The sequence below is a fragment of the Triturus cristatus genome, chromosome 1_2, assembly GCF_964204655.1.
Source record: "Triturus cristatus chromosome 1_2, aTriCri1.1, whole genome shotgun sequence".
NCBI classification, from domain to species: Eukaryota; Metazoa; Chordata; class Amphibia; order Caudata; family Salamandridae; genus Triturus; species Triturus cristatus.
The window spans coordinates 437,966,497-437,989,902 of NC_140580.1; the positions used below are offsets into that span (position 1 = coordinate 437,966,497).

The 23,406-nt window shown below is 43.6% G+C and overlaps 1 protein-coding gene across 3 annotated transcripts in view; it reads left to right on the forward strand.

Moving 5' to 3' along the window:
* The window catches only part of TBC1D12 (TBC1 domain family member 12), a 244,564-nt gene that overhangs the window by 147,291 nt on the left and 73,867 nt on the right, over positions 1–23,406 (forward strand). For all 3 annotated transcript variants that reach the window (XM_085605869.1, XM_085605888.1, XM_085605878.1), the window contains 2 exons: positions 1,732–1,814; positions 2,336–2,453. In XM_085605869.1, coding sequence (XP_085461995.1) covers positions 1,732–1,814; positions 2,336–2,453 — 201 coding nt within the window. The remainder of the gene's footprint in view (positions 1–1,731; positions 1,815–2,335; positions 2,454–23,406) is intronic.

The window sequence follows — 23,406 nt, forward strand, 5'->3', positions numbered from 1 at the left end:
AAAGAATATTAGACAATCCACTGTCCCTGTTTGTTTTGCTTTATTTAGTAAATGTTTGAGTGATGTTGCCTTTACATGTGCACTGTCGCAGTTGGGCTGCAGTATTCTGCATCTGTGGGAGTTTGTATCAGTTGTTCCTTGTTATTAATTATATTGTGTGCAAGCATGGTGGAAGAACAACATATTCCAATGGTAAGCACAGTGGCGGCTCGCACGGGTAACGCTGTGGGTGGTGAGGTGGAGGCGGGGCAGGGCCCTGTGGGGGGGGGAGGGGGTAGTGGAGTTCGACATACGACGGGAAAGTGGAAGGTGAATAAATAAAACCACTTACCTTGTGCTTGCCTCATCGCGGAGTCGGCGATGCAGCGCAAGGCAAGTGGTTTTATTTGTTTATTTGTTTATTTCTTTGCTCTCCAATTTCTCGTCATATGTCTAACTCCACTACCCCACCTGGTCCCGTCCTCCCCTCCACCTCACCGCCCCACAACGTTACCCGTGCGAGCTGCCACTGTGCCGCCACTGTGCTTACCGTTGGTAATGTTGTTCTTGATGGATACTGGAACTACCACAGATTACTTACAATAGCTCCTTCTTCCCATTTTAGATACTATGCTATATTTTTTTCTATTGCCCATTCCTTTAGTCCTTTGCATCTCTGGCTGCTCAGAATATGTAGAAAGCGCTGACTTTACTGGTGCTCAAGTGCCATTTATGCAGTTGAAATCTCACTTCTTGTGGTGCGATAAGGTACATCCTGCGACTTTGTTGGGTTTCATCTAACACCAATGAGGAGTCACTGCTATTAAAAATTTCTGATCTGGAGCCTGGGATGTGAGTTGAGAAAGATCATATTCTATACAATTTTCTCGCCAGTCATTCAAGGTGAGGGCATTCTTCTACCTACCTATATGTTGTTTTGCCTGTCCAGATGTAGAAAATATTATTTTCATCAGTTTCCGAACAGTTCATGTGTTATGATCTGCAATTAAGGTGAAGATGATGGTGCACCCTTCCTGCTTGGCTCCTTGGCTCCTTTCTGAAATCCCACTCCTGAACGGTTGACATTAGAGCCAATGTGCACCCCAAATTCACTGAAAACCTATTCATGGTAGAAACCCCTACAATACCAATGGTTACCACAGAGCAACAGCTTCCTAGTTGGGGGTCATTGGAAGTGTAATTATTTTTATTTTAGGATCCAAAGAAAAAATAACTCAATACCAATCATGGTGAGTGGGCTGTGCTTCCAATCAATACAATCCTCACGGTGTACGGAATTAGGGGACAGATTTCATCCACACAAATGTATGGATATTTGATATGGGCAAATACTACAGGAGTGCAGACCATAAGTACGATAAAATTCTACACATATTTGTTTTGCCAAACTCAAGTTATATTGGATAACATTTCTTTGATTATCATTCTGGAATGTGTTTTACAATATTGAGCTCCCTAGCAAAGAAGCGCTTAAGAATGCTGGAAAATATATCCAAGACTAGAAACCTACGACAGTTGCTGAAAGGTTTAAAGCTGTGGTCTTTTCTGATCGTTCCGTTGCTTCATATTGGAATTCGAGCCCATTTTCTAAGCTCTAGCTTACCCATATCCCATTCATCCTTTTGGTTTGGTTTGTTGTGTTCTTTAAACTAGAACTTCCACTCTTGCTGACTCGACAGTAAAATAAAGCTGAACCATAAAATGTGTAAATGCCTTTTTTTTTTTATATAGAAATCTTCCAGCAAAGTCCCCTGAAGAAGCTCTCCGTCATAGACTGGAATATGATGAGATGGTGGCAGAGGCTAAAAAACGAGGTACAGTGTTCTTTATAGAGGTAATGTAATTGGGTATATCATGGTGTACACGTATGTTGAAAGTGCACACTTTTATTTTTTAAACACAGTGATCGCCCCTCCCATTAAGTGCTTTTTTAGTGAATAGGAAGCACCTCCTGTCCTCTTTCACTTTGGAATCCAACCATATTCCTTCTTTGCTCTTTGCCTTATCTCTATGGTTTTTAGAAGAATCAAGTGATGCTTATCGATTTGACATATTCTACAATACTTGAACAAGCTAAAATATTCTTTTATTTTCTTCTAATTTCCATATCGCGAACGTTTTAGGTGTAGGTTTTTTATTTTACCCAACATTACATCACTATGATTTAATTTGACGGTTGTGAAGTGTGGTTCGCTTGCTCATTGCTTTTCTTTAGATCTGCCTGCTTGATCACTTAGCCTTTTGTGTACAAGATTATTTACACAAGACATCATAATAGCTTGTTAATGCCTGGTTAACCGTTCTACTTTTGTACCATGTCATGTTATTTTAACAGAGTTGAAAGATGCCCAAAAGAAGAAGAAAATAATGAGAGAGCGATTTAAGCAAGAAGAAAACATAGCAAGTGCAATGGTGATCTGGAACACTGAAATCCTCCCAAATTGGGAGAACATGTAAGTTGTTCACTCATATCTACCAACTATTATACATTTGGTTGAAACTGATAAATCTGGACCAATATTATGTTATTAACTGGGTCTGGCCATATCGGATTATGCCTTGGATGTGTCTTTCAAAATCAAGCTTAGTGATCTCAGTAAAGTAGCCAGTTCCATAGGTCCCAGGTCACCCTGACACCCAAAAGCTGCTTTAAATCTGGATCCCTAAAGATGGTTGTTCATTAGTCAATCAAGCCTAGATACCTCTTAAGATATAATTAAGCACAATTCAGTAACACAGAGTATATATACTACAGTGTGACTGACGTCTCTTCCTTCTTGACCACCACTAACGGTTTGCTGAGAGCCTGTACAGATATTGAACATCTGCATGCCTGACACTGTTCCAAAGGAACCATGTCAACACTGCTTATTTAGCAGACCTGTAGTGGTGGAGAAATGTAATTGCTCAACAATGCCTGTCCTTATTCACATCCCTCATGGCTATAGCCTTCTAATGGAGACCTATTACTACAGATGTGCTTCAAAAGCCTGAAAACATATGTTTTAGTTGAGAAAACCTGTCTTCCTGAGCCCCTCTGACTAAAGTATAGATCTGTATATCTCAGACTTGAGCACAAATTATCATGTTTATCCCAAAGGGGGTTTATACCGTTTCAAACAGCAAATCTGTTTTCTTCAGGCCATCCTGTAACGTTGTTTTTTAAATACTGGTAAATATGACCCACTGATAAATACCTAAAATGTTCATAAAAGTCCAGGCCCAATCCTAGATTCCCTCCAAGCTCAGGGTCACTTGGAGAACCAAATCATTTCAAACATCACCTGATGTCTTCTGAAGTGTTGTACTTCTAACATGTGCTCTCTTTAATGGAGCTGTCTTCCTTAACATCTCTCTGAATGCCCACAGTCATTTAATCCTAGCAAAGTCATTGCAGAGGAAAATGAGATGTGTCTGGCATCAGGCCTGTCCTCAACTTTCGGAACGCTTCTAGCCCTTATACCTCCATCTTGGACCTACAACTGAAGAAAGCAGATATGTTTGTTCAGGTGCAAAGAGAAGGGCCTTCATTCACTGGCCATCCTGCCATTATGGGGCACAACCACTTGACGTCCCGAAAATTGCATGCTTGCATGGTGATCAGCCTTTGAATTTCTTGAATGAGGCAGATCTTCCTTGTTGGTTGTGATCTCCACAATATATTCCATTGCCTTTGACCTGGAACCCCTATTCTCTTAATGTGTTTAGCTGCTAAAACATCGATCAATTTTAGCAGAATTGACTAATTTGTTTGACAGAACTGTTTTAAGGCAAATGATCCAACCCAATGGACAAAGCTAGTTTTATTGGCCCAACTTTATAATAGATTGTTTTATTAACATTTTCTCTAAGATAACACCAAGTGAAAAATGAAGTCAAAAATCTTTTCCAACAGGTCCCAGCACGTGAATGATGTTTGATAATGGTAAACTGCAATCATTTTACTTTATTCACTCTTGCTACTTGGGCGTGCATCTGTGGTTATCTGTCACTCAGTCACCCCACCATCAAATCTTCAGTACAGCTTTGGGTCAGTCAACATTCTATTGTAACATGTGGCTGCTGGGTACCCATACTTTCCGAAACTTCTGAAGACCGCTTTTCTCCTCGTTCTACATTCATGCAGTGATTTTTCATTGTAATCCAGTCTTCTGCAGATGTCTAGGCTGCCCTCCCCAGCCTCTCCCTATGCTTTATCTGGCTAACGTAAGCCTGGCTACCACCCACAATTCTGGATACTTTACCTGATCAGTTTCCCAGAAGAGCCGACAAAGTATTCGCTTGGAGTCTGCACTCCAAAACATCAAAAGGGATTTCATCATTCTAGCCCCAGAACGGATATATTTTCTAATGCTGTGACATTGAATGTGTGAATGCCTTGTCCTTCCACCTGCATTTTAGTCATGTACAATTGGTTTCCAAGCAAACATTATATAATTTCACTCCAGTGTGATACATCATGTGCAGCACATTTAGCTGCACCAGCATCTCACTTTCATTATTGCCAACTTGCACATTAGTACTTTCTTCCGATCAGCCTCTTCTAGGGTGTTAGTATAATCTCTCACTTGTCACTTAGCTTATCAAGGTTGCCAGGCGTGTTTGCCATCTGGAATCTATTATGTTGTCAATATTAGTCTGCACATGAGTATTTCCATCCCCGTCATGGGGGAAACGTGAAGGACTTCACTACTCTTTAAAATATTTTTTCAGAGTATGTCTATCACGTAGATAGTTATAAAAGTGCTCCATGATTCATACTATATTTCTTCCTGAAACTATGGAATGGCTTGGCCACGTTTTGTTTTAGGACGTATCCGATCCCCTCTATCTTTAAAACCCTTCCAACCTTGTCAGCTCAACGAGGATGACTTGTCCATAGCAGTCACTCCCTGTAAACTCTCTCCTTCTGCTGGTCTTGTCATCAGCACCCATCCATGCCTTAAAGACCACCGTCTTCCCTTACAGAATAGTGTCCACCCGTCCATGTCCACCCAGTGTACACACAACTTCTGCCTCATAGTGTTTATCTAATTCATTAACTACTGCAAACTGTGGGTTCTGCTTATATCTTGAGATTCTGCATAGCTAGCTATCCCATTATTTAATGCAATGATGCCATGTACAATGTATTCAAGATTGTGTGTGTGTGTGTATATATACACACACTGTATACCTTTTTCCCACAATTTCACCAACTCGTGTCTTCCAGCATGACATATCCTCTTTAAATCGGTCTAGTGGAAGAAACTGTGTTCTCTTTAGCTCAGGGGGGCAGTGGGAGAACTATGAAGGTTTATAGCCTTGTTGTATGTGGAAAGTAAAACCTTTAATAAACAGAAGTTTGACAAAAAAATTGGTCTAGTGGGACCTTAATGTTATTTCTCATGGAGTATTTCCTGCTACTGGATATTTATATCCCTAGGTATTTAAACACTTAATTCTTCCACCCATTCTTTGTTCCCCATCCTCAGAAGACAGTTTAATTACTTTCTTGCACCTCTGAATCAGGAACAGTACTGCTGTGTGTCGGTTCACACTAAAGCCTGAAAATAGCCCATATTTCTTTATCATATACAGCAATTTACTAAACATGAAACCAAGGTCATTGAAGTTTAAGGATATATCATCTGTATAAATGAAGATTTTGATTTAGACTTCCACCAATTCCATTATCACCCAACTGTCCCCTCACATTTGAAATCCCGGACTATCTGACCCCCTCTTATTCCAACAGATTAAGTGGCTTCAGCATCAGAAGCACTGCTGTATCGTCCCTCTCTCCATCATGCAACCTTGCGTCTCCCCATACATTACCTTAACCCAATAAAAAAAAACTGTACTGCAGTTTATTTTATCAATACTCAAAATACAAAGCTTCCATAGATGTTGGTAACCTTTATGGGTTCAAGCATTGCCACTTGAAGTCATCCCCTAATGTGATGTGGCTTGTCTACGTAGGTCGTGTTACAGCAAACAAATGATGGACAGAATGCTGACAATGCAAACATGCCACTGGAATCAAGCTATCCTGGCTGAAGAGGGGTGAAACCCCGAAACCGGTCCTAGGATGCTTGTTTCCAGTCCAGGGAGGACCTGGCTGGGCAGTTCGGTCTGGACTGTTCCCATGAGGCACAGGGTCAAGACTGATTTGCATATGGCTGGGTTCAAACTGGAATGGCATGGTGAGCAAAAAAACGATGGATTTAGGCCCAGATCTCTGTACTGAGGTGAATGTATGACCTTGTTCTGCATTCTGTCCATCAACTGTTGTTTCTGCATTTGTCTACGTAGGTCAGCAACCTAGTAAATTCAGGCCGATGTGCCTGTGTTGCATGAAGCTGGTCTGATCTGGATGCACAAGGGCATTGATCACCTCTCCCACCCTGTTTGTCTGTACTTCACCAGTGCTTAAGACTCCACATTGAGTAGAGAAAGAGATGGCACTGTGACGAGTATTGCTTAGACATCCCTTCCTTTAGAATACAGGCAATCATTTCCTTTCTTATGGGTACTTCCAACCTCAGAGTCTAGCTTAGGGGATCTCCGTTGAAGTCATAAGCATTGGAATAGTTCACTCCATGTGCGAGAATCCCGGAGCACTTTTCCATAGATATCTTCTTAAGTGTAGATGTCTGTCTTTCTTCAGGAAGGCCTGTCGAAACACTTAAGAAAGAACACACAGTATGCAGCCTATAGATACAGGCTACAGTGGAGACATTCTTCAGACTGTACTTAAACAAAAGGGTTAAAATACCCATACATATGCATAATTGTAAGAGCAGATTTTCTAGAACAGCTTAAATCTATTTTATAAACCCCTTTCTGCAAAGTAGAAGATGGACCGTGTAGCCCCATAGGCTGCTATTATGCGAGTTCAAAATAGCGTCTGCACCTTTAAGGAGCAAGCGACAACCAGTATCCCACCATGCCTAGCAGGTGGCAGTTGCCGGAGTTATTTTTGATGGGGTGCATCAGTGATGGGCAAGTCCAATAATTTTGTATGTTATGTCCACTGGGGAGGCGAGAGGGTCGCTTATGACTTCAATTGAGATTCCCCTAAGAGAGAACGGGAACTGCAGGTAAAAAAAACAGGCCTACTTTCTTACGTGGTCTCCATTGATAGTCAAACGTTTGAATAGAATAGCAGGCCCGTCTCCACCAATAGCGGTGGAAAAACATAATAGAGACGATAGGACTTAATTAGCAAATAGGTTTCTGAGAGAGGCTTGCCCTACTCGAACATCAGCTTGAGCATCTGAATCTAAACAATAGTGCCTGGTGAATAAGTGAACAGATCTCTGTGTAGCCGCTGTACAAATCTGCGCTATAGCGACATTCCTCATTAAAGCGGGAGTAGCTCCTTTGCCCATAGCAGAATGGGCCTTAAGTCTAGCTGACAGTCTTATTGGCATTTTGGTAGCATAACAATATGTAAGATACAATCCACCATGAGATGGACTGTTTGGAAGTGGCTAAACCTGTACGGACTGGGCCATAATTGACAAACAATTGGTCCGATTTACAGGTGTCGCGTGTCTTATCTAGATGGAACTTTAATACATGCCTCACATCAAGGGAATGAAGTGCTCTTTCAGCCGCGGTTGAAAGCTGTTGAAAGAAGGTTGGTAATGAAATCGTCTTATTGACATGAAACTCTGAAATTACCGTGGGGAGGAATTTTAGGCGAATTATCATTACTATCTTGCTAGAGTGGAAGACTGTGTAAGGTTCATGAGAACATAATGCTTGGATTTCGCTAACCCTACAAGCTGATGTGATTGTTAAGAGAAAAGCAGATTTCTATGAGTGATGCTGCAAGGATGATTTATGAATGGGTTTGAAAGGATCCTGTATAAGACGAGAAAGGACTATGTTAAGCTCCCAGGGAGGGAAAACACAACTGATGGGAGGGAAAACCTTCTCCAACCCTTCTAAAGAAAAATCCTATATTACTGGGATTTAAAAAAAGAAAGAAAAAAAAAGGTTTGTGAAGGATATTTTCTGTATTTCAATCAAAGTGGAGGGAGATAGAAGGAGCTGTGATCCATTCGGCTTCCAGCTAGTCATTAATAATCTAGGGGAATGGATCACTTGTACCTGTCACCAGGGTTCGGGTGGTTGTTTCTGATATTTGGTAAAAAACCTTCATTCACGTAAGATGGTTCAAGGGCGGTATATCTTGATTCTCCGCCTTGATATTAGATACGTGACAGCATCATCCTAGGGTTTTTCCCATGCTTCCTCCGTCCCGGAGGGAACCACTGGATGTTTCAGTAGTGATCAGGCAAAAAAAATAAAAATATACAAAAAAGTGAGAAGTGCTCATGTGATGTGAATAGTTATGTTAAAAAATTCCTCTTGCTGCCTGGATTTAATTTTATTCCGTTCGGTGCAAGGGAAAAAATAAAATACAGCTATGTGCAGATAGGACGTGTAATGGATCCGCTGCAGTTTTAGTCTGAGTGGTTGGTCGACATGTTTCAGCCCCTAATTTGCCCATGAGGGTCGGGGGGCTTTCTTCAGGACCTCAGGTGAAAGTAATATGTGAGGGAAATGGGTAATGTCCAAATCCGGATTGGAAGTTCGAGTGCTACTCATATGAACTTAGAAAAGGATAATACCTAGGGGGAGGAAGAAGAAAAGATAGACGCACGGGTCCTAGTTAGTTCAAGGAGGCTGAGGTTGTGGTATGATAGAGCTACATTAGCAATACAAAAGCAAATATAGATGGCAAATCTTTAAATACATCTTTGTATACATCTTAGTTGTATGATTTTGCAAGTGGAGATTCGAACACACTGCAGGTAAGGGGATTAAAAAGCACAGCGAGTACATAAAATTATTGTGAACAATTTTTGGCACAAACAATAGACAAGAAGGAAAAGTTTGCGCTCATACTCTGGAAGGCAAGTACAACATGGATAGTTAGGTGCACACGGACAGCTCACACTGCATTCTGCTGTATTCTGCCAGGCTCCTGTATAAGACGAGAAAGGACTATGTTAAGCTCCCAGGGAGGAAAAACACAACTGATGGGAGGGAAAACCTTCTCCAACCCTTCTAAAAAAAAAAATCCTATATTCCTGGGATTTAAAAAAAGAAAGAAAAAAAAGGTTTGTGAAGGACATTTTCTGTAGGCAGTAAGGTTTGCCAAGTGAACCTTTATGGAAGAGAATTGCAAGCCAGATTTTGCCAAATGGAGAAGGTAGGGAAGTAAGACTTCTTCCTGGCAAGCGGTAGGGTCTACGTTCTTGGACGAGCACCAGATGCAAAATCTCTTTCACCTGAAAGAATATGCTGAACAGGTCGATGATGGTTTAGCCTCTTTGAGGATGTCCATGCAGTCTTGTGGCAGATTCAAGTGTCCATATTGCACTAGCTGAGGAGCCATGCTACCAAATTCAAGGGGGAGAGAATGGGGTGAACCATGTGGCCTCCGAACTTAGTTAGCAGGTCTGGTCTGCGTGGCTACTTGAGATGTGGACGCTCTGACCGGTGAAGACGACATCATTGACATGGCCACTCCGGGGCTATTAAGACGATTCTGGCTCTCGAATAGGACAATTTGAGGAGGAGTGCCGGGATCAATGGTATTGGTGGAAAGGAGTAGAGATATTTGCCTGACCAGTCGAGTCATATGCCATTCCTCAGAGTCCCTGGTTGGAAGTACCTCAAGGCGATGTCTTGGCATTTTTTGTTTTACACGGTGGCGAACAAGTCAATGTGCGAAGCGCCCCACCGCCGAAAGATGTCTTGCACAAGATCATTGTGAAGGACCCACTCGTGGTTTTCTTGCAGCACTCTGCTGAGGGAGTCTGCCTGAACATTTTGTACTTCTGGGAGGTGTGTTGCTGTGATCTGCAGGATCCTGGATATGAACCATTTCCAGAATGTCTGGGCTTTATGGGATAGGGGTCTGTACTTTGTTCCCCCCACTTGTAGCGGTAGTACATGGTGGTTTTATTGTCCATCTGAACAAGCCGGGACTGGGTCTTGAATGACGTGCGAAAAGCTTTTAGCACTAGGTGGACTGCCCAAAGCTTGATAAGATTGATATAATAGGTCATTTCTCTCCGACACCACAAACCCTGAATTTGGAGATGATCGATGTGGCTCCTCACCCCACTAGTGATGAATCTGTCACTATGGTATGAGAGGGCACCTTCTGGTGAAAATGCATCGTTGAAGCAGGTTGGTGGAAGCACCCCCATTGTAGAGACTGCCTTGCATGAGGGGAGAGAAAGATCTTGTCCTTGACACGAGCCGGAGGCAGATCACTCGCGTTATTGAGTAAGGCTGCAGGTCAGTGATCTTCTGCTGCTATTTTCTTACTTTGGTGTTATTCTTTTTAAAAAAAAATATTTTTAACTTTGTGGGGGGGATAGAGCTATGTTCAATGCTCTAGGGGTTCGGGGGCACTCGCACTTCCGCATTACACATCGCCGGGTCAGCAGTCTAGTTGCTGTACCCGGCGCAGCCTGATTTCGATAAAAAGCGTGTAATGACGCGACCGCGCTGAATTGACACGGGCCGGAGGCAGATCACTCACGTTATTGAGTGAGGCTGCAGGTCAGTGATCTTCTGCTGCTATTTTCTTACTTGGATTTTATTCTTTTAAAAAAAAAACGTATTTTTAACTTTGTGGGGGAGCTATGTTCAATGCTCTAGGGGCTCGGGGGCACTCCCACTTCGCATTACACATCGCCGGGTCAGCAGTCCAGTTGCTGTTCCTGGCGCAGCCTGATTTCGATAAAAAGCATGTTATGACGCGACCACGCAGCAGGCGCGCCTAAGGCAAGCCAGTCTGCGCAAGCCCGGCCGGGCCCAGGGGCCAGAACCCCTGAATCTCCTCCCTCAACCCAATACATTTACACCAGTTTTCAGCTCAAGAAATTAAACGGTGCCCCAGGGACCACCTGTGGTCACTCATTCCCTCCGGATAAACTCCCCAAACATTGCCTATACTGTAAGCATGACCTTTCTCTGAATAGGCTAGGGCACCCCCCACACAACGACCAATTCAGAATCTTATTACTCAACTGCAGGTCCCTGCCCAAACACACTGCAGAGGTCTGGATGCTCCTCAGAGACTATGACCCAGATGTGCTGTTCCTCACGGAAACTTGGCTCAGCGCCAGCTCAGATCCCGATATTGTGCAAGCACTCCCCCCCCCCCCTGGGTTTTGTGATGCAGAGAACAGACGGATCAACAGGTAGAGGTGGCGGGATCACCATTATCTATAAGGATCAGTTCATCTGTCGCCTGTTGGGGAATCCTCTTGAAGACTGTGAGAACGCCCACTTTATCATCTAATTCTCCCCACTCCTCTCATTCACAGGCATTCTCGTCTATCGGCCCCCTGGATCAAAGGACACCTCCTTGACCCGGTGTTCTCCAATGTAGATGACCTTAAAGGGACTGACCCCATTCCACTCCCCTGGTTGGACCATCTCCTGGTGCCCCTTTCTTGGTCACCACAGGTCATCAGACCTGCTTCTCAATCTACCTGGGCCCTCGGTCGCTCCTGGAACAAGCTCCCCCTGGAGAAATGGTCCCAGGAACTGGAAAGGACTAAACCAACCTTGAACCCATGCCCAGTCAAAGCCAATAAGGATTTCCTCAGTTGGATAGAAGAGTCACTCAACTCTGTTCTTCCAAAGACCAGAATAAAAGACTGTTGGGCTTCGCAATTCTCCATGGTTTTCCCCTGAACTTCGCACCTTAAAGCAGCTCTGCAAGGTCAAGGAAAGTCAGTGGAGGAAAGGCTTTCTACCCACCAAAAAATTGGATTACAGGGCAGCTAGCCATGCCTATAAAGCAGAATTAAAAAGAGCCCAGGCCTCCTATTTTGAGGGTCGGATTCTATCAGCTGCTAACTCGCCAAAAGAAACCTTTACTATCATTAAAAAATTACTCAAAGCCCCCATCCCTCGTATAGCCCCCGACATCTCTGGTCAACATTGCAACAAACTGGCCGAATATTTCACCACCAAGGTTCAGCATATCTTGGAATCCCTGCCATGTAAGGATGATGATGGCAAGCCCTCTCACATACAGACGGACTTCTACTCCGGTCCCCCTGAACACATTTTTGAAGTCTTCCCCCTCTGTCCCAGGAAACTCTTCTCACCTTGTTGTCCTCTGTAAAGAGCGGCTCCCCTAATGATCCGGATCCACTTAATATTCTGAAACCGGTCACCTCAATTATAGCCCCCAACATGACGAATCTGATTAATGCCTCACTGTCCACTGGGATAGTTCCCACTAAATGGAAAGGAGCTATGGTAAAAGCCCTACTTAAGAAACCCAATCTGGACCTGACAGATCTGGGCAACTACTGCCCCATATCCCTTCTGCCTGGAATAGGCAAGGTAGCATAGAAACACATTAATCAGACCCTCTCCAGATTCCTTGAAACCCACAACTTGCTCCACTCCTCTCAAACAGGGTTCCGACCGCACCAGAGTACTGAAACGGCGCTGATCGCAGTAGTTGAGGAAAGCAGGAAGATTCTCGACTCAGGAGGCTCGGCAGCCATACTACTACTAGACCTGAGCGCCGCATTTGACACGGTGAATCATACGACTCTGATCCGGCGTCTCAGGAGTATAGGAGTGGATGGCACCGTGCTTCAATGGCCGTCTTCTTTCCTGGAGGGTAGAACCTTTCAGGTATTCGAGGAGAATATTGCATCTAAACCCTCCTCCCTGCTGAGTGGAGTGCCGCAGGGCTCGTCACTCAGCCCTACCCTTTTTAATGTTTATATGGCCCCTCTGGCAGCCATTGTAGCCCCCTTTGGAATCCGGATGATTACCTATGCCGATGATACGCAACTGGTGGTTGGGTTAAACCAAGCAGACCAAAAAACCCACGCCCTCTACACCTGTTTAGAGGGCATTTCAAAATGGATGGATGCGTCCCAGCTCGAGCTTAACTGTGGTAAAACCGAGATCATGATACTGGGCAACCACCTTAGTTTCAAGCCCAGCTCCATGTGGCCCTCTAGCATGGGTCCAGTCCCGGTCCTGAAGTCAGAAATTAAGAGCTTGGGTATATGGTTGGACCAGGACATGAGCTTCAGGACGCAGGCCAGGAAGACGGCAGCCCTCTGCTATGGTCTACTCTGAATGGCCCGTAAGGTTCTGCCCCTCCTCCCCTCCCATGCAAAAAAAGTACTGGTCCAATCACTCATACTCTCTAGATTGGACTATGGGAATGTGCTATATTTGGCCGCCCCCACTTCAGTAGTCGCTAAACTCCAGTCGGTTCAAAACAGCGCCGCCAGACTTCTGACTGGAACTGGCAACAGACAATCTGCAAAACCCGCTCTACGCTCCCTCCATTGGCTCCCAGTGCAGGAACATATTATATTCAAGGCTTTATGCCTGGCACATAAATCAATACAGGGGATCGGTCCGCCCATTAATTCAGACTTGATACGCCCTTATAAAGCAAATAGGAAACTTCGGTCAGACGACCTGTATTTAGCAGAGATCCCCAGGATCAAGAGGTCCAGAAGCGGCGGCCGGCTGTTTTCTTATAACACCTCCAAACTCTGGAACGCTCTGCCTCTTCGCACAGTCCGCAATCATCTGGCATTTCGTAAGCAATTGAAGACCGCTCTGTTTCCCTAGTCCTCTGTCCCCTCCGTGTCAGTTCTTGGCGCTGGGACGCTTCCGGGTAGCCATGCGCTCTACAAATGTCCTTCCATTCCATCTCATCCTCCCAGTGAATTGGTCTCACTGTTCCTCGAGACACCCCAGAAGGGGATGCATGAGGAGTAGTGCGATTGAAATGAGGAAGATGCATGATGTCATGGAGCAGAGGAGAGATGACACTGACCTCATCGTGGGATGACAGGCTTTCATGAGAGAGTGACATTTCTGACAGATTGATAACCTGCTCTCTTCCGAAGGACACACTCTTGCCTGCATAGTGTTGATGGAGGCACCTAAATATTGTAGTCTGACCTGGAGTGGAGGTTTATTTGCTGCAGTTTTTGTGGAGATCTAACCGGTGAATGGCATTGCATGTCCAGTTGTAATGCAGCTGGGCTGCCTTTAGAGTTGACGCCTTGATTACCCAATCGTCTAGGTAGAGCTAGACGGAGATTCAATTCCTAAGGTGGGCAGCTACTACTGCCATGCACTTTGAGAAAGTCCACGGTGCGGACTTGTGGCCAAATGGAAGAACATGGTACTGATAATGATCCTCAAAAACCTGTGATGTTTCTTGGCAATTAGTACATGAAAGTACGCATCTTGGAGGTCTATGGAGCAGAGCCAACCCCCCTGGTGTAGTTGGGGCTAGATCTGACACAATGCCAGCATGCAAACTTTTTCTTGCCAAATCAATTCAATTGTCTAATTTCAAGTTGAGAATGGGTCTGAATTCGTTCTTGTCCTTCTTTACTAGAAAGTATCTGGAGTAAGTGTCGGTTCTCTGTTGTGAGGAACAGCCTCCACAACATGCATCTGCAGCAGGATGTTGACTTCTGATCGAAGCATCTGTACATAGTGATTTAATGGTTTTGGTGGTATGGTCGGTGGAGGACTTGTGAATCTAAAGGCAATACCCATTTCGTACAATATTCAGGATGTGATCCCGCTGTTTCAGGCTCAGTTGTGTGCTCCAGCCTGGATGGTTCTGATGCTTTTTGGTCTCCTAGTGGCTTATGCCTGTTGACACATGAGGTCTCTCTAGTGGAACATTTGGCTTCAGTGGACTCAGCACTGGGTATGCCTCACAGACAAAACCGGTGTTTCAGACAAAACCGCCTGGGACCTCCAATGCTGAATGAACGGTGCCAGCTTAACGCACATCAGGCCTGTCTACCCCACTGAGAGCTCACAGTGGTGATGGAAGCATCGGCTGTGGGCTGGGTGGGGGGTCTGTTGACGTGAGGTGTGCCACCTGGACAAGGTGGAGATTTGGGGTCACTGGTATCCCTTGGAGCAGAGGCACTACACAAGTCTTTTTAGATCATAGGGAAATAGATGCTGGAGATCTTACTGTAGAAGAAGAGATGGGACAGTTAGGTGCAGAGGTCTTAGGAGGGAATGACGCTGGTGGAACTTGCTGCCAGAGAGGTGAAATCTTTAACAATAGCAGATATTTCCATAGTGATGTTAGTGCTGCTTTCAGTGCGCTTGGTGAGGGCAAAGCATTTGGTGGGTCTGATTTGTTGGTGGTATTGTCTGAGAGCTGATCTGTAGTTGCTCTAGTCCGTGTCGTCCTGGCTTTGTCTCCATCTGGACTCTAACAGCTTGCAGTGATGCTTGGTGAGTTTGAGGTCTTCTGTGTACCAGCTTGCTTGTGCTCTGTTTCTGGTGGCCTTGGTGCTCTTGAGTGGGGCCATGGTGTCTGTGCAGGAAGTGATCCAGACATTGAAATTGTAGATGGATATAAGGAGGTCGTCAATGACGCACACAAAAGTGGCAGGAATGAGAGAGAGAGAATGAGATATGCACAGAAAATGGCAAAGAAAGGGTAAGAAATGCCTAATAAAGCAGAAGAGGGAAAGAAAAGCGAAATAGCCTCGAAAGCAGCACAAGCGGCAAAACAGACAAAAAGTGGTGAAATGGGAGAGCGAACAGGAGAATGCGAGCAGTGCAAGATCGAGAAGAGAGGGAAGTATGAGGTTGAAGCGGGGCGCCTCATGACACCACTAGGGTTGGACCTGGTTGCGAATCTGGGCACAGGTAAGGGCGCAGGCGCAAGATGGGCCAGGTAAAGCCTTTGGCAGAAATTGTGTGTTTCCGCTGAGGGTGCTTACCCTCCAAATTGAATTTACTTCAAATTTAATATTTTTTATTTTGAACTAATTTACTTATATAATACTGTCATTTTAAATAGCCTTAAATTAATTCTGTCAACCCCTTACTGACCCTTAACACCGCATTTCCCTGCACCCTACAAACTCCATGCTACTCCTTATAGCTACCCTTCCCTCCACCCTAAAAATGCCTTTACTACATCTTAACAGTACTCATCACCGAAGCCAGAAAAGCTTTTTTGACCCTTTAACGCTACCCTTCCCTAAACACTCCTTACTACCCCTTAACTCTACAATTTCCTGAACCCTACACGCCAATTAATGCAACCCATCCCAGAACCCTACAGACCCTTTCTATCCCTTAATGCTACCCATCTCAAATCCTCAAAAGCCCTTGCTACCTCTTATACTGCCCTTTCCCAAACCCTAAAACTCTTTACTACCCATTTATGCTACTATTCCCTGAACCCAATAAGAAAAAATTACTACCCCTTAATGTTACTTATTCTTGAGCCTTATAAAACCCTTGTTATCTCTTACAGCTACCCTTCCCTGAGTCTAAGAACCCCATATTACCCCTTAACGCTATCTCTCCCTCAACAGGAAACCTTACTACCCCTTAATGGTACCTGTCCCTGAACCCAAATGCAACACTGAAAAGAATTAGGAATAAAATTACTGATTCCCACAGTAATTCCCCATTTCTAAGGCGACTCTATGGTCCCACTTGTGAGCCCTGTTATTTTTATCGCCACCTCCCTCGGTATCCAGAACTCTGGGAGAAGTTATTGGGTGATGTTTTCAATGTAGTTGTATAGGCCCTTAGTGGCTTCGAGCAACATCGAAAAGCTTAACTCTTTAACAAGTTACAAGAATGTTTTTATAGCATCAGTGAAAGCATCGTCAGGACTATAATCTTCTGTTTGTGTACAGTTGAGCTGTGCTGTATTGCCGCTTGGGAGAAATGCAAAATGCACACTGCCCCACTAATGGAGTCATGTACAGAATGGTGCATATTTTCCATCTTACAATTAGGTTATAGTGTTACCACAACTAGTTATCATGACATTACCACAAATATAGAGATAATAGAGATATATTTGTGAAAGTATTGTTTTTGTCTCTTTTTCAGCAATTATGGGTGTAAAAAAAGCACCGTTAGCTTGTGCTTTGGTACTAATAAGCATGGAATGCAGTACTTTTTCCTCTTAATTAAAAATAAATGCACTGTAAACCACTTTCCACACATTTTGCTGGATTTTTTGTAGCTTCCCACATATTCCGAATGACCTCCAAAGTAATATGCCTTTAAAATGGACAAACTACACTTATATTAGTGCTTGGCTATTTTAAATCTTTCATAATCATGGAATATCTAGGTAAGTTAAACTTCCGCTTTGGGGTCTGGATTGGTAGGTCTGAAAAGCATATTTTTATCAGTTCTTTAAAATATGATTCGAATTTGCTTTGGATAAGCTACATCCATTACCCTCTTAACTCTTGTTATAAGCTGCTGATGTATCTTTCCGCCTTCGAGGAAGTGCTTCCATTAGACTGCAGGAGGGATTGTTCTAAATATGAAAATATAAACTCATCTATGCTGTTTGATACATTCAGTTTTTTTTTCTGGTATACGCTTACTACGCAGAAAGTAATACTTCTTGTTACTTTTATCAGTATTGGCAAAGTAAGTAGGACAGGCTTTAATGTGATAAACAACATTTGTGCATACAATTCATGTAAACCGCATTTGTCAATGGCTGTTTACGTTTGTTGATACTTTCAAGCCAGATCTATTGTCTTTCCCAATGCTTGTTTTATGTTTTTACGATTGTATATGCCTGAGATTAATTCAAGCATTCCATCCATCACTGTCCTGTATACTTTAGTGCGTTGCCCTAAGTGGGACAGTTATTTCTAGACGTGGGTCCCGTTCACACTTCACTGGAACCAAGTTATACCCTGCTGACGAGCCCATAACTAGGGTGAAACCAGTCTCTGGTTGCTTGTGTTCCTGCTCACGGAGAACCTGGCTTGGCAGTTCGGGCTGGACTCTTCCGACTGGAGCAGGGTACCGAATAATTTGCACATAGCTGGGTCCAAATTGAGGAGACATGGTGTGCAAAGTCGCATTGTTTGTGATGTGGCCCTAGTAATTACCAGTGGCTGAGATTAATTCAAGCATTCCATCCATAACTTTTTTGCCTACATTAGTGTTGTATGTTTCTGGCATACCCGCGGTTTGCTTGTGGAAGTGTAATAACAAAGAAGAACTAAACTAATATGCCTGGGACTACAATAACTCTTTGGAGAAAGGCAGGTAAATAATTACTGTCTCCTTCAGAAATCTTATGTACCAAACCGTTGGAGCCTTGCTTACAGCCAAATAGGATAGACGCAATATCAAGATACCCATGTGCTACAGCCCTTAAATTATTTATATTTTCTGTTTACCACATAAATTCAGACTGAAACCCAGTAGCATCTAACAGGACAGAATTGTGTTTTACCTGGCATTCAAAATCCTGTGGCTTATGGCTATTGAGTCAAACTGCTGCTTTAAAGGCATTACCTCTCTTGATGATTCATGCATATGATGCCTCCCTTTGGTGCGAAGCGTTTTAGCATTAAGCTGTAAAGAACGCAGATGGGAGTGACTGATAGAAACTTGCAAGAGAAAAATTTCACAATATTCGGTCCATGAGTACCTCAGGGTGAGCATGGCAAGCAAAACTAGTTACTGTCAATTCTGCTTCTGGAGCAGGGCTGTAAGGAGAGTGTCATGAAGAGGAAAGTATGTTGGCAACTTCAAATTGACAAGTGGAGAGTTTTGGAGACCTCTAGAGAAACAGAACTGCTAATTAGAAAATAAATGTCACAATTAGAGGAGGGTACAGGACCTTGGAGGGGCAGGGCTTCATGCTGCAAAGTACCTAAGAGGCCCCTCCAGTCTTCAAAAAATAAACCTGTTGAAGCTGGTGCCGATTCCCTGGAGTTTTTTTACACCCTATAAAGGATATCAGCTGTTCAAACTTTCAAAAGATAAGTTGGAAATCCACTCACTGCATTTTTCCATGCTAGTTTTCCCTGCCACCGTTTGATTTCGGCCCCTCACTGGGTTTTCATGTGAAGGGAGCTGATATCGTGTGACACACCGTGGCACCGTGTGAGTGGGCAGCTCGGTAGACAGATTGTACTGCCCCAGACCTAGGCCCAAACCCAGAGACAGTTAAGATAGTCTTTGAATGGCCTGACGAAGGCAGAGTTCTTGTTGAAATCAGCGGCAGTACTGGAGACGAAACAGTAAAAATAGGATGAGAAACTCTTTAAAGAGGATCTTTTATTAAAATTACATTGAAATGCTTCTTATGTAGGCTATCAAAGTTGAGTAGTGTGTGGAAAAGGAAAATAATAATGAGAAAGGGTATATTCTAATATGCTATGCTACTGAGAAGAAACTGCATTTCCTCTCCATAGGAAAGAACATTTACTTTACTTAGTGCAAGAGTAGCTCTGCATTATGAAGGATGGATGACACACAGACTTGATAACCCCATAACCCAGTTATTTATTTACTTAGGCATCTCTGTGTGAATCCAGATACTTTCCCACCAGAGCATCCCCCTTGAAAGGGCCCAACTATTTTATGGGGTAGTAGGCAAACTGGCCTGGTGTGGCTCTTAAGGTGTGCTCCCTTGTGCACCATCTACCCATCAGCAAAAAGGTTAAACAAATAAATACCAAGGTAGGGAGGCACCCTCCAAAATTCAGCCAGAAACAGCCAGTCAAGTTAAATTACTTTGGCGAAGGTTTACAAAGACATGAGCCTTTTTTAATCCAAAGACATGACTAGTTAGTTTAATGACCCCTCGTAACTCAATTCTTCAGCTGACGTGTTTTGGGGACAGTCTCTTTTTCAAAGCTGAACATACAAAATACACTCTTGTATACGATTGTCATTTCCCCCTGGGGGAAGCAGAGACCTATGTATTGCGTTCTGGGAAGAGGACCTTCCCAGCCTAGTTTCTGAGGAGACGGACAAAGCCTGATTGACTGGACATTTGAACTTGTGAAATGCCATGGACACAGATTGGCTGTGGTCATCTGCTCAACTACCTCACTTTTGGAATTGGCCATCCAGCTCACGAAACATCTTTCAGACTAATGTGGAGTACTGGCTGCACACTTAATCCTGGTAAGAATTAGACCTGTAGGCCCTGCTGCAGCTCTGCTGCTGATCGTACCTGAATGGAATACCCACCCAGCTGAATAAGGTCCAAAAGCAGACCGAGCATCTTGAAGCCCTCTCGAACCCTTAGCATAGACAGGAGAAGGGCTCTCCCAAGAACAACCTCTGACTGCAGATGTTTACAAATATCAGTTGAAGCTCCTCAGAACCTTCACCACAGACTGATTATGGCTGTGAAGAGACCTGCGGTAAGTGCAGATGAGACAAGTGAGAATTGTGCTTGGTGATCTCCCACATTTATGTTTTATCCTTCAACCTCACTCAGCTGTGTGTGATGATCCAACCACCAGTTGACTAGCCAGATAATTGGACCTAATTGGACCATTGGACCGCTATAGTCTTTTGACGTATTTTGTGAGTCCCTTGTGCCTTTGGGCTTGCACACGCTTTATTTAACCCTCGCCTTAATTCAGGAGGTTATGTGTCTCGTTGTTTACCACAAACATACATGCAAACTCTGAAACCTAGTCTTCCTCCTTTGCAGTGCACAGATACTTGGAAAGTAGTTAGCTATTGCTTTGCTTCCTTCTGATGCTCACAAAGCTCTATGGTACTGAAAATTAAACCTTAATTACTGAAAGGTAACTGTATTGGAAGGAAAATTGTGTTCTCTCATATGATTCAGCCATTAATTGTGATCATTAGCCATTTGCAAAACTTATCACCCTAATACCGGTTGCGTACTTGATTTGATTAGTTCTGTACCTTTTTTGTTTTAGATGTATTTCAATCTTATATAGCCATGGTTCTTTTTCTATATTAAATCACCGATGTATTCATTGCTTATTGTCTTGTATTTTCAGTGTTGGGTTGTTTTCAGTTTTGGAGTTTTTCATTCATACAGTAAATATAATTAAGATATTAGACTGTGTTAGCTCATTCTCACAGCACATTCATATATTATTGGAACTGTGATAATTGTGTTGTACTTTAGCAAGGCTACACCACCACTGTTGAGGTAGGCCTTGACTTCTCACCCACATCCACCCTGAGAGTCAGAGATGCTTAATGAGACCAACTTTCTGCTGCAGCTCTAGTGACGGAAGCCCTGATTGATGGGGATTCCCTTCATTTTTGCTTTTAGAGTTTAGTTGGGCCCTGCATCTTCGTGTTCCAAAGACTGATCCTGACACTGCTGAAAAAATGTGGTTTCATATTTAATGCATAATCTGAGTGGTGTAATTTCTGTGAGGTGCTATTTCTAAATGACTTGAGATTTTACTCAGAGAAGAGTTATTGTAGTTTTAAGCCAAGGTGTTTATTGCTAATGGCAAATGCCATTATACAAGTTATGTCTAGTTGAATGGACTTTTCAGTTACATTTTGCTATCATGTAGCAAATCATCCACTGCCTGGAAATTCCAGAGCTCATTTTGCTAAATGAAAAACTGCAACGATAGCACGTCGTGCCTAAGTCTTCTCCAGTGAAGTTTGCAAAATAAGTACACTGAGGACTGACCGTGCATTTTGTTAAGCATTTCTGTCTGTACTAGAGATTATATCCCTGTGGTTAGATATGTGATCTAAAAATGGGGTAAAGGGTTTATCCTCAGAAATTCTTATACCTCTGTTTCACTGCTTACCGCTCTTTCTTTAAAGTGTTTGATTTAAAGCCTTCTTTGGTTTAAGAAAATAACTTGCCTATATTTTCACATCTTCAGGAGGTTTTTCGTCTTTGATCCAACGTCCACCTCCTATGAGGTTCATCTCGCACTTTAGTTTGTAGCCTCCCATTTTCTTTTCCCGAAATGGTATGAAAATGGCACATAGGAGTACTCTGACGGTATGGCCATCACCTTAACACTGTCCGTTACATCAGTGACTATGAACAGTTTCCGGATGTCTTCAGTCTCTTTTTCCCCTCCTATTGCCACGTTCCTAACAACCCCCCCCCCCCCCCCCCCGGACCCTATATGATAAAGAATATGATAAAGAATAGTCCAAGAATCAATGGCTGCTTGATACTTACCGTACAAATGGAAATTCAAGGAACTAGATGTAATTTTCTTGTACACCCAGTCCCCTTTCTCCTGACCCAAGAAACGGCTGGGTTTAAATTCATGATAGTAAAATAAATTTTGACCATCATTAAAATGGTCTAAAAAGAAGTCTCTGGGTGCATACGCAGGACAACTGTGCTGAGGTTCTGTCAAGAGATTGTGGGTGAGGTATTATGGGGAGGGGGCAGCCCACCCTCTGAAGGTAGGTTGTCAAGTATGGTCCACTCATCAGACCTGCAGGATGGCACCCATCATTGGACTTAAACAGTTGATGTAGAGATCAGTGCTTGCCCTAAGAAATGTCTTTGTGGCATGTGCTTGCTCTTCTCGGAGTACTAGAACTTGTTGCAAAAATGAGGCTTTGACTCTGGAGAAGTGGTACTCGCAGAGACAGACGTTTCCCATTACTGTTGCCTCCCAGAAGGCAAGTACTCTTAAGACTGACCCAAGCCAGCTTGTACCTATCTGGATCGAATTCCCTTATGTGCTTAGTGACCATTTTGCTTAATGAGATTCAACTGAGGTCCTCCACTTTTGAGCCCAAGGTGGCTTTCCTTCCCCCCCCTTTTGTAAGGTCAATTGCTTCAGTGCCCAGTATCTGGAACGTTCATCTTTCTTTGGATTTGTTCCCTGAGAAACTGGGTGGTCCTTACAGGGCTGGTCCACATGACCAGTTTACAGTAGGGGCTCAATTTTACATTGGAAAGGCCAGTACAAATAGATAACCTCTGTCGGTGCCACGTTCCTGCACCAAGCACCTGTGGTCAGACTTTTTCCCTTCCCTAATTGTGTACGAGTCTTCCTCGTTTTCAGAAGAAGCCTAGAAAAGAATCTTCCCATCAGGGGCTGCTACTCCCCATGTGAAACGTACTCATGACCACTACACATTTTTAGTAATTAAAATTAATGGCTCCTCATGCTAGAAGCCTTCTGGGCTGCCTTGTACTATAGGTTTGTTACTTGGTTTAGCTGGGAAGGCTCCGATCCTCGAGAGCTGCTTCCCTTATCACGGTTCACTCAGGTGAGTTTTCAGGCAGCTTCTCTTTTGGAACACTATTGAGATCAGTCTCTGACTGAATCTAACTGTGCAAAGTTAGAGGGGAGAGGATGTATCCTAACGGCTAGGGTGGTCGATTTCAAATCTGGAGAACCGGGTTAGAGTCTCTGCAATTACGCTCAACATCCTGTGATTCTGTGCAAATCTCTTAATCTCCCCGTGCCTAACAAAGAAATTAATGTGTCCTTGTGTGACGCAACTGGTGCTCATGTAAAGTGCTCTGATACCCGACTGCACCCAACGTTCTGGACTGGCTGGAGTCTTCTCAGGATGCTTACCCTGTTAAAATATGCCTTTGCTATCTTCACGAACCTGAGCTTT